At 41.9% G+C, this 16829-nt stretch overlaps 1 protein-coding gene across 3 annotated transcripts in view; it reads right to left on the minus strand.

The window, feature by feature from the left end:
* IQGAP2 (IQ motif containing GTPase activating protein 2) overlaps positions 1 to 16829 on the minus strand; it is a 362038-nt gene that overhangs the window by 294975 nt on the left and 50234 nt on the right. For all 3 annotated transcript variants that reach the window (XM_053588316.1, XM_053588306.1, XM_053588326.1), the window contains exon 2: positions 9554 to 9653. In XM_053588316.1, coding sequence (XP_053444291.1) covers positions 9554 to 9653 — 100 coding nt within the window. The remainder of the gene's footprint in view (positions 1 to 9553; positions 9654 to 16829) is intronic.

The following is a 16829-nucleotide window of genomic DNA, read 5'->3' on the forward strand; positions in this document are numbered from 1 at the left end:
TCTCATGTCAGCAAAATTCCACAGCAAAGAAGGTGTTGTATAAAGTTAGCTAATTTAGGGCCTACCAGAAAACAAAACTTTAAAGCACATGTAGTATTATTTATGATAAAAGGAATGAAAGACTTAGTTTCTATTAGATCACAGATCGCAATCCCAAAAAACAAACAAACAAAACAAAAGCAAGGCAGCAATAATCTTAGCACCATAATCATCCAGACCAAGACACCATTCAATCCCTCACTGGGTTTCTGACAGCAACAAAAAGGAGTTTCCCCTTCAAATACCCTTTCTGGGATCAATTTTATTATTTTTTTTTTTTGTAGAGACAGAGTCTCACTTTATGGCCCTCGGTAGAGTGCCGTGGCCTCACACAGCTCACAGCAACCTCCAATTCCTGGGCTTAAGCGATTCTCTTGCCCCAGCCTCCCGAGTAGCTGGGACTACAGGCGCCAGCCACAACGCCCAGCTATTTTTTGGTTGCAGTTTGGCTGGGGCTGGGTTTGAACCCGCCACCCTTGGTATATGGGGCCGGCGCCTTACCGACTGAGCCACAGGCGCCGCCCTCAATTTTATTTTTTATTTATTTTGTTGTTGTTGTTGTGGTTTGGCCAGGGCTGGGTTCGAACCTGCCACCTTGGTATGTGGGGTTGGCGCCCTACTCCCTGAGCCACAGGCACTGTCCTCTGGGGTCAATTTTAAAAGGATACAGACACACCCTGTGGAAGGCAACTTCTCAGGTGGTTCCCAGGAAGCCCCACCCTTTGAATTCATACTGTGAATTCCCTCCCCTTGAACATGGCCTAGATTTAGTAACACGGTTTCTAATGAACAGGAAATTACAAAAATGAGGGACGTCACTGCTGAGAAGGGATTACACAAAGACTCCTTCTCTGACTTGCTCTCTCTGATGGAAGCAGTGACCCTGTTATGAGCTGCCCTGCAGAGAGGCCCCTGAGGCAAGCAGCTAAGGGAAGATTCTGGCCAACAACAGCAAGGAGCTGAGGTCCCCAGTCTCAAGACCCACCAGGAACCAACCCTGCAACCAACACTGTTGCAGGAGCTGGGAAGTGACGTGCAGCTCTGGGAAGGACCAAAGCCAAAGGATCCAGTTAGGTGATGCCAGATTCCTGACACTCAGAAATCTTTGTTGTGTTAAGCTGCTAAATTCTTTAAAATACTTTGTCATACAATCATAGTTAACTAATACATATCCCTGTTATCCTTTGCCTCCCAATACAATGATAACTAGCTCTCCATGACATTTTGAACCATTCAGCCTGTAGGGTAAAAAGCCACTTTGTAAAGCAAATACTTCCTTTATTGGTCCTAAAAATGTGCCTTTTTAATTTTTCCATCATTGCCATTGATATTAATTTTTGAAACTTAATTAAGAAATCTCTATGTATAGACCTCATAATTTTATAAAGTTTGAGCGATAATTTCAGGCTTAAGTCATCCTAATTCACAGACTACCTCTTTTTCTCTTCATTCATTCATTCATTCAACAATACTCCATATTCTTCTCTGGATATTTTGTAGTTCACTACAGTATCGTGGCTTATTAAGTTGTATAGAATTCCCACCTTTGGTTGCCTATGTCTGGAGGAACTTGCCCCATTTAACTGCAATACAGAATTTTCCATTGAATAAAAGATTAGATTTTACCTCTAGGCTGGCATTCTAGTATAACCATCTACAATCCTGTCTACCACAAACCTAATTCCTATCCTAGTTATTACCTCCAACAGAAAATGCACATAATCAATCTTCATTTATAACAAATGATACCAATTCAACACTGAGCATTAAGTTACTTATTCAAGCATGTAACAGACATGATGTCAAAAGACCTTCTAATAGTTGAATTTGACTTGGATGAGGAAGTCAGCAAAGGACTCCATAAAAAAGTGACCCACTAGGTTTTAAGCAGAGGATTGGCCACAACAAATCAGAGTTTTGAAAACATTCATCTGACAATAACACACAGATAAAGGACTGAAGGAGGCCAGAGATGAGAGGAGAAAGCGATGAAAAACCACCATACTAGTCTAGCAAGAGATGTGGGAAGACTTCAGTGGGTTGGTGGTGGTGGGATCGAGGGTGAGCAGATGAGAGACATTTAGGTGAATGATGGCTGGATATGGGGAGACACACAGAGAGGTTAACAGAGCAAACATTAAATAATTTTAAACTTGAGTAAAAACTGTATGGTAACCTTTCCCGAGCACGGCATTCTCGGTTACTTGATGACTCTCTCGCACAGCACCCCTCCTCTGCTTGTTTACACACAGAGCACACCCCATACACATCTGTAACACAAACACGTACTCAGACTCTTCACGCATCTTAGGCGTACCTTCTGTGTGCACTGTATCTGCTAAATATCAATTAATCTTATTTAACAGCTTCACAAGGACCTCTACCAAGCCAGTCTGAGTAAAGAAAATTCTCTTTCACAACAGCTTTATTGAGATACAATTTATATACCATATAATTCACCCTTTTAGAGTGGACAATTCAGTGGGTTTTTAGTACTCAGAGTTGTGCAACCACTAGAACAATCACTTTTAAAACATGCTTATCAGCCCCCAAAGAAATGCCACGCCCACTAGCAGTTAAGCCGCCATTTCTCCTGGGCGGGGAGAGGGCCTGGCAACCCCTCCTCAGCTCTGTCTCTTATGGATTTACCTGTATGTCTTATGGAATATGTGGCCCTCTGTGTCTGGCTTCTTTCACTCAGCAAACATTTTCAAGGTATACCCACGTGGTGGTATGTAGCAGCACTTCATCCTTTCTTTGGTAGCTAAAAGAATCTTCTGTTGTTTGGATGTACACATATCACATTTTCTCCATCCACTCGTCCTTGGACAGACACTCAGGTTGTTTCCACTTTTTGCTATTATGAATAATGCTTCATTTGTGTACGAGTTTTCCAATTTTCATTAAGTATGTAACTGAGGGTGGAATTGCTGGGTCATATGGTAACTATGTTTAATTTTTTAAAGAGCTGCCAAACTATTTTCTAAAGCAGCTGTATTAATTTGCATTCCCACCAGCAGTGTAGAAGTGGTCCCTTTTCTCCACATCCAATATCTCTGGTCTTGGGATTTTGTGATATGGGCTAATCTTACTGGAATTAGATGATATCTCAAAGTAGTTTTGATTTGCATTTCTCTGATGATTAAGGATAATGAGCATTTTTTCATATGTCTGTAGGCCGTGTGCCTGTCTTCTTCAGAGACATTTCTCTTCAAGTCCCTTGCCCAACCTGCGATGGGATCACTTGTTCTTTTCTTGCTTATACGTTTGAGTTCTCTGTGGATTCTGGTTATTAAACCTTTGTTGGAGACATAACCTGCAAATATCTTCTGCCATTCTGAGGGCTGCCTGCTTGCTTTACTTACGGTTCTTGGCTGTGCAGAAGCTTTTTAGTTTGACCAGGTCCCAGTAGTGTATTTTTGAAGCTGCTTCAATTGCCCGGGGGGTCCGCCTCATAAAATACTTGCCCAGACCGATTTCTTCAAGGGTTTTCCCTGCACACTCTTCTAGTATTTTTATACTTTCATGTCTTAAGTTTAAATCTTTAATCCAGTGAGAGTCTATCTTAGTTAATGGTGAAAGATGTGGGTCCAGTTTCAGTCTAATTCATTCCTTTTGGAAAGATGTTTGGAGAACACGTAGAGATCTAAAAATAGATCTGCCATTCAATCCTATAATTCCTCTACTAGGTACATACCCAGAAGACCAAAAATCACATTATAACAAAGATATTTGTACCAGAAGTTTATCGCAGCCCAATTCATAATTGCTAAGTCATGGAAAAATCCCAAGTGCCCATCCACCCACGAATGGATTAATAAATTGTGGTGTATATACACCATGGAATATTATGCAGCCTTAAAGAAAGATGGAGACTTTACCTCTTTCATGTTTACATGGGTGGAGCTGGAACGTATTCTTAGTAAAGTATCTCAAGAATAGAAGAAAAAGTATTCAATGTACTCAGCCCTACTATGAAACTAATTTATGGCTTTCATATGAAAGCCATAACCTAGTTATAATCTAAGAATATGGGAAAGAGGAAGAGAGAGAGGAGGGAGGGGGAGGATGGGTGGAGGGAGGGTGAATGGTGGGATTACACCTGCGGTGCATCTTACAAGGGTACATGTGAAACTTAGTAAATGTAGAATATAAATATCTTAACACAATAACTAAGAAAATGCCAGGAAGGTTATGTTAACCAGTGTGATGAAAATATGTCAAATGGTCTATAAAACCAGTGTATGGTGCCCCATGATCGCATTAATGTACACAGCTATGATTTAATAAAAAAAAAATTTTTGAAAACTCAAAAAAAAAATAAAGCAGCTGTACTATTTTCAATCTAAACAACAACATAGGAGAGTTCTAATTTCTCTACATCTTCACCAGCATTTGTTATTGTCCATCTTTAAAAAAAAAAAAGACAGGGTCTCCCCTTGCCACCTAGGCTGGTGTGCAGTGGCAGGATCACAGCTCACTGCAACCTCCAACTCTGGGGCTCAAGCAATCCTCTTGCCTCAACAGCTAGAACTACAGGCACACACCACCATGTGTGGCTAATTTTTTGTTGTTGTTTTGTAGAGACAGGGGTATGGATCGCTATGTCGTTATGTTGCTGAGGCTGGTCTCAAACTCTTGGCCTCCTAAAGTGATTGTAAACATTAGAGTTTAATTCTAAACTGTCAATTATATTCCACTGATCTCTTTATACATTTCTTACGCCTTACTCATATTTGTACTCATACACCCAAAACTCAAGTGGTGAGAACTAATCAAGAACAAAGCCATACCAGAACATAAAAGATGTGAAAATTAAAACAAAAAACTCTACGTCCCAAGCCCAGTCCTGCTGAGTCAGACAAGCAACAGTGCCTTGAGCTGCCCCAAAGCATCTGACCTCCCTCTGTCCTGTTGCCCAAACCCAATGCCCTGCCAAAGCCTGTGGCTTCCTCCTTTACTCCTTAGTAACTGTCCTTCCAGTCCACCCACAGTGCCTGTGGATTTGTACGTGCATTTTGAAATTGGGAAATAAACTTTGAAGAGCTTTGTACTTCTTTGACTATTCTGCATCCCTTGCACTTTCCATATAAGTTTTAGGATCAGCTTGTCAAATTCTGCATTTATAAAAAAAGGCAGATGAAATTTTGTTAGGACTGCATTGAATCTAGTATCAACTGGGGGAGATGAGGAGAGTGTTTTCTTATAACTGTCCTCCAATCTAAGGACAAGCAATGTCTTTCCAGCTATTAAGAGTTTTTTAAATATTCAGTGTTTTATAGTTTTCGGTGCCTAAGGTCTTACACGTTTGTTAATTTTTATTCCTAAGGATTTTACTGTTTTTGATGCTATTATAAATTGAATTGCCTTCTTAATTTTCAGATTCCTCATTGCTAATGTAGAAAAATACAATTTTTACACATTCCTCTGGCATCCCACCAACATAATGAACTCACTTCTAGTTCTGCTTTTTAGAGGGTTCCTGAGGATTTTCTATAAACCAGAAGATATAATTTAGAAATACTTTCACTTCTTCCTAATCTAGATGCCTTTTATTTCTTTTTCTTGCCTACCTGCTTTGGCTAGGACCTCTAGTACGATGTTGAATAGAAGTAGTGAGAAAAAATCTCCTTACTATCTTACTGATCCTTAGGAAGAAAGCAGTCTGTCACCACTAAGTCTGATGTTAGTTGTGGAGTTTCCATATATGCCTTTGTCTTTTTTTTTTTTTTAATTTGGCCGGGGCTGGGTTTGAACCCGCCACCTCCGGCATATGGGACCGGCGCCCTACCCGCTGAGCCACAGGCGCCGCCCTATGCCTTTGTCTTTATCAGGTTGAAATTCCCTGCTATTTCTAGTCTGTTGAACATGTTTATAACTAGAAAGGGGGTTGGAGTTCATCAAATGCTTCTCCTGCATCTAATGAGATGATCATGTGGCTTTTGTCCTTTATTCCATAACATCCTCCATCATCGTGACTGATTTTCATGTGTTAAACCAAGTTTGCACTCCTCAGATAAGTCCCACTTTGTGGTGCATAATCCATTTTATATGCAGTAGTACGTATCAGTACTTCATGTTTTAGAGCTAAAAAATATTTTGTTGTATGGATGTAAACATGCCACATTGCTGGGTTCAATTTGTTTGCATTTCGTTTAAGATTTCTGGATTTGTATGCATAAGAGATATTGGTCTTTAGTTTCCTTGGGATGTCTTGGTCTGGTTTTGGTATTACGATAATACCAGCCTCAAAAGACAATGTGTTGGGATATGTTTTCTCTTCTAGTATCTTTTTGGAAGAGTTTGTCAAGGATTGCCATTAATTCTTCTTTAAGCATTTGGCAGAATTCTACTGTGAAGTCTCATCTGAGCTTGCTGGAAGTATTTTGATTACTAACTCAATCTTTTCACTTGTTCTAAGTCTATTCAGTTTTTTTAATATCTTCTTGAGTCAGTTTAATTTGTGTCTTTGTAGGAATTTGTGTATTTCATTGAAGTTTTTATTGGCATATAATTGTTCATAGCCTTCCTTTATAACCCTTTTTATTTTTGTAAGGCTGGTAGTGATGATCCCTCTGAAGGAATGAAGCAGCTGTTAGATGGTCTGATATTATAAAATCTTGAAATTAATAAGACCAAAATTAAAGATATACTGGAAAATTATAATTCTGATTTTTTGCAACTTCTAAGTTGCAGGATATACAAATAGATATATTCTAACTACTACCTCCAGAAAGAAAAAGGTACAAAGACAGATCTACTACTTTTCTAATTAAAATTCAAAGTCGCTTCAACAGGAATCAGTTTCAGGACGAACATACACATTGCAAGTGTACCATTTAGTAGAAAATTAATATCTTAAACCAACTACATTCACATGAACACACATATATAATAAACCCAATAAAACAAATTCCTAAGGGAGCAATACTGTAAAAGAATCGTGCAATAAATCCTCTCAAATCAATCTTCTGAACAGAGACTAATATAGTTTACATATTAATAGGCTAATTAGACTCATAATATAGATTAATAAAGTCTATAGTAATCAAAATACTTGCAGAAAGCTCAGCCCTTCATATATTTCTTGAGTCCAGGACCATGAGTTTTCTGTATACTGTGCTTTCTTAAGTATTAGCACACCTGTATATCTAACAGCAGCCACGTAAATTCTCATATACTCCATGACCAAAAATCAACTTCCTGGAAAGTATTTATTGTTTTATCTTTAATAAAAGAGTTGTAAATATATTATTACATGCGATCTCTTATAAATTTATGAAAAGCCATCTTACAGGAAAGACTATGTTTTCACAGTCTATCTTGTCATGAAACTACTACAAAGGAAGATTTTTTTCAAAGGACGTGGGGTAATTGTTATGCTAACTTTCCAAAACAAAATTCAACTACAGATTTTCAAAAATACACACACTAAAGAGACAAGCTTTCAAGGCACAGTCATACCACTTTGATATATTGGGAGGAAAACTATGCGTACGTTATTACCACACACCGACTGGCAACATAGTTTACAGAATACTTCCATCTTCTCTAATTTTTTTCAGTCCATGAAGTAAGGCAGGTGGTATCATCTTTATCACCCCATTTACAGAGCAGAGAAACAAAATGAAACTTCCTACTGGTGAAAAGTCTGTGCAAGGTCATGTAGCTTGTACGTGGTAGAGCAGGGACCAGGAAATTAGGTTTACCAACTCCCAATCACATACCTTTTTCATTTACATGAGGTCCTTTCCCACTTAGAAAAAATGAGAGCAAAAACTTAGAGTGCAACATGTGTGTCAGCAGAAAGAGGAAATTTCCACTATTTCTCCTTAAACTTTTTCATTGAAAGCACATTTCTTTTGAATGTCTATGAATCACTCTCATCTTTATAAGCAACAACTTGACTAAAAGCACGTTTTTAATTATTTATTTCTTATTTGTATGTGTTTTCATGGATTTTTTCTTTAATTGTTTTTGTTAAATCATAGCTGTGTACGTTAATGCAATCACGGGGTATAATGTGCTGGGTTTTTAGCATCCTGCAACCTACCTATAGGCTTGCCAGACATGTAAACAACCCTGAAAACTTGCCTTTAGAGCTTAACGAAAGCTACATGACTCTTAAACTATAAACCCTGAGAAACCCCCTTTAAGGCAATTTTGATGCCAAATTAGGGCTTATGTCACTGAATGTTCTTCTACAAAATACTGATTAAAGGGCGGCGCCTATGGCTCAGTGGGTAGGGTGCTGGCCCCATATACCGAGGGTGGCAGGTTTGAACATGGCCCCGGCCAAATTGCAGTAAAAAAAATAGCTGGGCATTGTGGCAGGCGCCTGTAGTACCAGCTTGTTGGCAAGAGAATCGCCTAAGCCCAGGAGCTGGAGGTTGCTGTGAGTTGTGATGCCACAGTACTCTACTGAGGGACATAAAATGAGACTCTGTCTCTTAAAAAAAAAAAAAAATATATATATATATATATATATACTGATTAAAAACATCATTCTAGCTGTGTAGATAGCTATTTATCAGTGATCAGAGATAATTTACACCAACGACCACTTGACTGTTTATTTTCCACACAGATAAGAGGGATGGAACATCTGTCCACGGAACCATACTGGTGCTCAGTCACAGCACAAAGCATTAAATCAAACTCACTCACGATATCTGAACACTGCAATATTCACCTCGCAAAGGACAAAGTTCTCTTCAGTCCTCTCATAAAGGAAGTATCTGTACTTAGGACTTCTTATCTTCACTTTCTCCTTGGAGAACCCAGTATTTACTTAATCTAAAAAGTCTGAAAGAGTCCACGAGACTTCAGAGACAGCATATCCTAAGTGGTCACACACCCCTGGGTTAAAGAGAATTGCTGTCATAAACCCACCTCCTACTCAGTGACCGATGGACTTCAGTCCCATCTGCTATTGTCCTGCTGGGCTTTTATCACAATGGGTGAGGACTGGGTAAAAGATCTGCGGAAGCTCCGGGAGAAAGGAAGCTGCTTACAGTCATTGCTACTTCTCCACCATCCACGCCGTGAGATGAAGAGTGAGAAATACTCTGTGATGTGCCCAGTGATTTCCTGGGAAATGGGGAAGGGGAAGGAAGAGTTGCTACCCCAGTGCCCAGACCTTTGCTGTGTTAACAACTTTTTCTCAATTCTGTCTGACCATTTGCAAAAAACAGGATCTTCTCCCATCAGCCTGCTACCAACAAGACTCAAATGAATTTCCAGATGTAGGTGGCACGTGCAGGGCTGAGTGTGGTGTGCAACTGGCTGTGGCTGAAGAGTGGAACGCGGCGTGGAGGGGTCAGCCCTAGCCTGACGGCCTCCAAACTATAATCACTAATTGTAGGCAAGAGTCTCTTCCCGGCCACACCCAGCTCTGACAACTCTTTAGAGCTGTAGGTGCATTCAGGTACCTTGTGGACATCCAATCCCACATCTTTATCCCAAAGCTTCTTTCCAAGAGAAGGTGCACAAAGAGACTAAGTCTGCATCTTACCTTTTGGCTTCTTCTAAGTGGCACAAATATTCATAAGCGATGTTCTGCCGCCTCCTCTCATCCATCTCCTCTGCAGAGAGCCTTTCATCATCCACGATAGCTAGAAATACAGGATAATGACAGGTGACTTCTAAGGGCAGTCTTCATCATCTAAACACCTGAGACAGTCAACTAGAAAAAACTCATACACAGCTCAGCATTGAACATTCAAAGACTGACGTACTTTTGAAACATCAAGCATAGAGAAAGATTTGTCTTTGGATTCAATGATATTATGTTAATTCTAACAAAAAAGTAATACTGAACAATGGGTTGAAATTATCAATAGAATAAGAATAGCAATTGAGGGCGGCGCCTGTGGCTCAATGAGTAGGGCGCCGGCCCCATATACCGAGGGTGGTGGGTTCAAACCCGGCCCCGGCCAAACTGCAACAAAAAAATAGCCAGGCGTTGTGGTGGGCGCCAGTAGTCCCAGCTACTCGGAAGGCAAGAGAATCCCCTAAACCCAGGAGTTGGAGGATGCTGTGAGCTGTAACGCCACGACACTCTACGGAGGGTGATAAAGGGAGACTCTGTCTCAAAAAAAAAAAAAAAGAATAGCAATTGAATTTCATGGACATGGTACCATAGGATTTGGACAGCCTCAAGTCCATTAGAGCATTTTCTAATAAGTAGCAATAACTTTAGTGTACCAGACTGCAGAAGGGGTCTAGTGGCTAAGCTTAAAGGCAACGCCCCCCAAGTAGCATCCCATAAATGCTGGCATTGAACAAAACATGTACAAGTACTCATCACCACTTCCCAAACCTTGAGGGAATTAAGGCTTTTTATGCAACCCCACAGACCAATCAACCCTATTTTAGGGATGCCAAAGTCCCTTAAAATTTCTCCCTTCCTGTATCTTAGCCTCTATAAGGCTAAGCTTTCTGACCAACAGGTATCCAAAAGGAAAAAGCAATAAAGACAGAAAGCGATAGAGTTTGAACCCACATTCTTTATTCCAAATCAAGCCTACTTTATCAGCTCCAAGACTTCAGCCTTGCTTTTCTGTAGAGAACATAGCCTCACCATTTCCTGATGGCACTTCCTCTGCCCACAGCCTCAACAGCGTCCAGGCAACCACAGTAACTGTCATTATCAGCCAACTCTTTATTATTTACATGACAAAGCTCCTTTCTCATTAAAAAAAAAAAAAAAAAAAAAAAGACCCCCTTTCCTTCATCAATCCTCATGGCTTTAATTCTGACAGTCATGAAACTAACTACTCATCTAATAAAGACTGTGTGTGTGTGTGTGTATGTGTGTGTGTACACGTGCATGTAATAGGGCCATGGCCCTGCAGGGCAGCAATGTTAGTGTTTGCTTTTTGGTTTCCAGTGCTAGTCAGTCATCTCATAAATGGGACTGTTGGTCTCAAGCAGAAGAAATAAGGATGTGAAGGGCACCGGTCCAGCTCTAAAGAAAGCCATGCTAATAATTCCGTGCCCTACTGAGGAGGAGCCAAAAACCTGCATTACTGTGGCAGGCAAAAGGAATTAAGGCCAAATTCTGAATTCTACCGAAGCAAGTACAATGCTAACTATTTAAGATCTAAAAGGAATACCAAGCCCTCAACTCTAAAGAGAAGGGAGATCAAACTCACATCAATATAAAATATGGCAAACCACAGTAAGCACACACACACACACTAGATGCTTGTTTATCGAGCACTTTCTTTGCAACCTCTCATCTCAGCCTCATGACTCTCTCTGAGGTGGGTAATTTTTTTTGGAGACAGAGTCTCATTTTGTCACCCTCAGTAGAGTGCCGTAGCCTCATAGCTCACAGCAACCTCAAACTCTTGGGCTCCCAAAGGGCTAAGATTACAGGCGGGAGCCACCCCGCCCAGCCCTTGAGGTGGGTAATTCACTCCACAAAAAGGCTGAGAGGTCATTTGCCTGAGGGAAGAACAGAAGCATTAGGGTCAAAATTATTTGGACAAAATGGAGAAAACAAGAAAAGTGAGGAAGAACTCTGGGCAATGTCTCTGTTTGTGGATGAGGAAGAAATAGAACCAGCAGATGAGGAGGAGGAAGAAGAGAAGTGAAAAAGTGGCTCCCGAAGGGCTGAGCTTCTGCACACTTCCCTGCAGCTCCACCTCCCCATTTTTCATTGCCGCTCCATTCCTTAAACAGGGAGACCTCACCCAGACTGATGATACCAAGAGAGGCCATGAAGATCGGTATTTGTCAAAAGCATCTATTTTTTTAAGAAACTCAATCTCATCTGAACTTCTAAAGAGCTCTCATGTTTCCGAAAAGCACAGGCAGCGTCAAGCAATCTTGCTCTGCACGTCACTGAGCGAGTCCAGGCCTTCCCCATCTCTCCCCCAAGCTCCTGTGACAGGTCCACTGACTCGCCCAGTATCCTCCTCCCACCATCCTCAGCCCACTCCCCACCCCCGCCAGCACCAGAAGCATCTTTGTAATACAGGGTCCTACTAATGTCAAAACCTCTGATGTCTCCCCATTTCCTACAGAACGGAGTGCTAGAACACGGTGCCTCCCCTCCCCCTCCCTGACACCTGCACTTCAGCCACCACTTCCAGGCAGCGCATCCTAGGACCACACCGGTCCCTCTGACACTTGGTGCCTCCGCTCCCCACTTCTGTCTGGAAAGCCATTCTCCCACCTTCTATATGTGACACCTTTGACATCTTTGAGCAAACTTCCATGGATCCCTGGGTCTGAATCCATCTATTCCCCTCAGCATCTGAGTTCCTATTACTACAATACTCATCAGGAAAACGCCCCCTCCTTCTGGGGGAAGGAGGGGTTTGGTAAGTTCCCACCTAAAGGGAGCGAGGTAGGAGCACAGGGCACACTACTGGGTGAAGGGCTCAGCTGCAACTCGGACTTTACCTTACAAATACAAACAATATAACCTGATCAATGTAATCTGAAATAAAAAATAAACCCCCCGTCGATAAGCAGTCTGTTTCCCTCTCCAAATTGCGGGGTTTGGACGGGATGGTTTTGATTCGTCTTCACACCTCCCATCTGTCAGGGCTCCCTGCACACAGGCTGCATTCAACATGCAGAAGTACCTTCAAGGGAATCCTGGAAGTTCAGCATTACGTCAAAATGAAGAAACTTGGAGAATCAGGATTTTCTTGTCCTGCGTTACCTAGGAGACCTACCACACCCTGCAGCCTGTCACCTAATCATCTCCACTGTTCTGAACACGCACTCCCAAGATGCCCCCATGATTCCCAGTTTCTCATTTTAATTTCCATTTAAAGACCAGTTCGCAGGATATTTCATCTTAGGATACTTTCAGAACACACTAAAGCTTGAAACCAAAATAAAACTCTTAGTGGGAGCCCACAGGCTCACTGTGCCATCCCCGCCCACCCATAAATGTGGACACTGGGATCACCCTCAGAAGGTGGCGCTCTCCCTAGTGTGTCCTTCTGGCTACTGTACCCTTCCGGCCTCAGAAGACCACACCAGGGAGGAGGCAGAGGCCTGGGGATGGGGCAGAGGCCAGGGAAGGGACAGAGACTGGGGAGGGGCAGAGCTCCTCAGCACCTGGCCCCTTGGCCTCTGCCCCCAAATGCACCCACAAACCACCCAGGACTCTACCAGCCCAGGGGAGCCGCTGAGAGGCTCCCTAACTCTGCTGTCACCCTGCCGGAATAAAAGGTTTTACTTAATGTATGAATTAAAACACTGTACTCACAAAGTTTTAAATTACAGTTGCAACATATTGATGTAGGCTAATGAGATCCTATCTATCTTCAAGGCTCAATCCAAGGACCCTCTTCTTCTTAAAGTCTTCCTGATGTTCCCACCTCAAAACCCCCTCTTCTCTCTCCTAGCAGCGCCTACACGGCCTTGGCTAACAGCAAAGTCCTGGAAGATGTGTGTCCTCATGGTGCCCAGCACACCCCCCTGTACAGGCTGTCTGTTTCATTAAAGTATTTGAATAGGTTAGGTGAGGTGGCTCAGGCCTGTAACCCTAGCACTCTGGGAGGCTGAGGCAGGTGGATTGCTTGAGCTCAGGAGTTTGAGACCAGCCTGAGCCAGCATGAGACCCTAACTCTATTAAAAACAGCAAAACCAGCCAGGCATTGTGGTGAGTGCCTACTGTCCCAGCTAATCAGGAAGCTGAGGCAAAAGGAACACTTGAGCCCAGGAGTTTGAGGTTGTTGTGAGCTATGATGCCATGGCACTCTACCAACAGCAACAGAGTGAGACTGTCTCAAAAAAATATAAATAAATAAAATATTTGATCAAATAAAATCTCTCATCAGAAAAGGCGAGTAAAAGGACTCTCAAATATCTATGTGGGGTTATTTTATTGGTCTGTTTACACTAAATAAAGTAACAGTGTGGTTATTAATGGAGTGAGTATTGTACCAATTTCACGGACTTCACTCAATTAATGTTCAAGTCATAGGTTTTTTGTGCCAGGCATGAGTCGAAGGACCAGGGGTAGGGCAGAGAACAAAATGAACACAAAACGTTTGCCCTTATGGGGCTTCCTTGTATAAGTCCCTTCTGCCTTTCCACACACCTAGCCCAAACACCTCAGGCTCACCTTCCTTTGATCAGTGGTAGAGAACACCTTCCATAACTTACTGTCAAAGGATAAGTCAAGGTCAGGAGCATGAGAAAGTCTTAATAGCAAAAGCAGATGCCCTGGGCCACAGAGGCTGCCTGCAGATATTTTTGCATTACTCAATATTTACTAAGTAGTGACTTCCGATAAGAACCACTGACATGGATAATTACCCTGGCATTTAAAGATCCATTATTGATCTAATAATTCATGTAAGACCTGATCGTACCATCTATAAAGCATTTTTCCATGTTATTGTGTGGTTCCCAATCACCCTAAGAGATAAGCATTATCTCTTTCTCACAAATGAGGAAACCAAAGTCAAGCAAGGCAAAGGGACTGCCCATGGTTAGAACCAGGGCTGGACTACCGTCTTCCAGTGTCACAGTCCTTATTCTTTGCCCAGTGCCTCTTGCTGCTAAATCTAAGTGAGACTGGGAAGGTATTTTTCACTGCCAAACCCAAGAAGCAGGTCATTTAAGTGGCTTCAAAGTTCCTTCTAAAGTAACTTGATTAACTGTGACCTCCACTAAAGTTCTTTATGTGCTGCCTTAAAACCTAATATACATGAAGACATTGTAAAGAACACAGCTTTCTGATGTATTAGGAACTTCACAGCCCTGAAAGACAGGGTTTATTGAGAGGTTTAAGTGAGTTGGCAGAGAGAGTTTTGAAATATAAGGATAAATCTGAGACTGAAGAAACCTTAAGGAGCCCACTTCCCAAAATAACACCCACAAAAATATAACAAGGTAACCATAGCCTGGGAGCTACACCTTCAGTGAGGAGTAAACATGGTTGCTGTTTAATTTCTTCCACTTTCTACCTACTCCCTTCACTGGCAGAAACACCAAGGCCACCATATCCTTTGTATTAAAATTTGTTCAACAAATATTTGAGTGGCTGCTTGGTGCCAATCTGTTCTAGGGACTGAACACAAAGTGACACGTATGACTCACAAGGTCTCTCATGAAGGTTTTATTACACTTAGAGGATCCAAAGTTCAGCATAATTACAAGATGCTTAGATTTGGGGGTGTACACTGAAGGGAGAGTTGTTGAGAGTCACAAAATCAGAGCTGGGAATCTGCTCTATAAGATGATATTATTTAGGGTGTGTCTCTTTAAGGAAAAGTCTTCCTAAGATTAGGAATATGATAGGATTCATCAATCCATACAAATAAGCCCACGATTCAGCGTTTTCAATGCACCTTTTATTCAACATTTCTATAAGAAATCCTAAACATAAAATCCATTTCAATTGTGTATCGAATCATGTTTTCTAAGAGGTGTGAACTGCTTTTGCCTGAAAACAAACAAACAAAAACCCCTAAATGATTATCGCCCCTACTCCCTCAACTTAAAGAGCTTATCAGAGACAGCATTTATACCCCCACAGGATTCACTAGAAGGGAAATAACTGATTGTAAGACACCGAAACTGGGGTGTGGGGTTAGGGGAATGGGATATTAAAGATGAGAGAACTGAAAGAACCAGACCAGCACCATCTTAGGAGTTAAGTTTCGCTTTCCCAGCCGTTTCACTTTCCAGACAAGTCCAGGCATGAGACAACCGCCCACCAATCAGGGACCCCCACCTAACCAATCCAGAAGTGCCCCTTTGTTTCAAGCTGTGCACGCCCACCTGCTGCGCAGGACCATAAGAACCCCCTGCTCCAGAGCTTGAGGCTCCTGGCTCAGATCTGTTGCAGCGGAGCCCCCGGGAGCCCAAGCTCGAGCTTGCAAGAAAAGGCCCTTTTGCTTTTGCATCGGACTCGGCTCCCTGGTGGTCTTTGTGGGGGATTTCAAGATCTGGGCACAACAGAACCTCAAGTTCACGATTTCAAGTAAGTCGATACACTCAGTAAATTTGACCTGTGGTATAGTCTGGCTTCATATCAGCTTCCTTAAGTATTTCACAACCACTTAAGCTTTAAAAGACCACATGATCAAACTTCCCTAAACTGAATTTTCTTTTGAAAAATAGGCAAACCTGAGACTGACGATATTAGCAACCTGATACATATTCACAGGCACTCTCAAGAATCAGGAACAATAACAGAGATTGTCACCTCCCACGCTAAAACACAGGTGGCTTCATCAAGTCACTAAAATTAAGAGATACTCTGCATAGGGCCTTGAGTCTCATCCATTTATACATTCTACTACAGGCCAAGGAAACAGCAGGTGCAGCAGCAGTAAAGGCTGCTGAAAGATGTGCTCAACTTTTTGCTGAAAAGCTGAGATGCCACATCCTTCCAGCTTTAACCCTATCAAGAACGCTGCCCTGATGGTAACACGGCCATATTCTTCAGATACTAAGAGCAGGTGAACCTTACTTGAATCTGGCCCTCCACACCATTCCTTGAACTTGTCCCCATCACAGATTTCCAAAGTGATAAATCAACACAAAAATCCAGAGGATAATTTAGAGGCCAGACAAGGAGATCGGGGACTGCACGGCTACCAACTTTAATAAGACAAAGCCCTAAATGTTTAAGTTTAGCTTTAAGAGGAGAATTTCCTTCCTGGAGAAATACGGGCAACAATAATTGAAACTACAAGTTTCTGAACAAGAGTTAAAGTCCCCAATTGGCTACCAATGCCCTCTTTGTTCCAGTGAGGTCACCAAGGCTCAGAACAGTTAAGATGTTTCTTTGTTGTAATTACGTAGGA

The sequence above is a fragment of the Nycticebus coucang genome, chromosome 1 (assembly GCF_027406575.1).
Source record: "Nycticebus coucang isolate mNycCou1 chromosome 1, mNycCou1.pri, whole genome shotgun sequence".
Taxonomy (NCBI): Eukaryota; Metazoa; Chordata; class Mammalia; order Primates; family Lorisidae; genus Nycticebus; species Nycticebus coucang.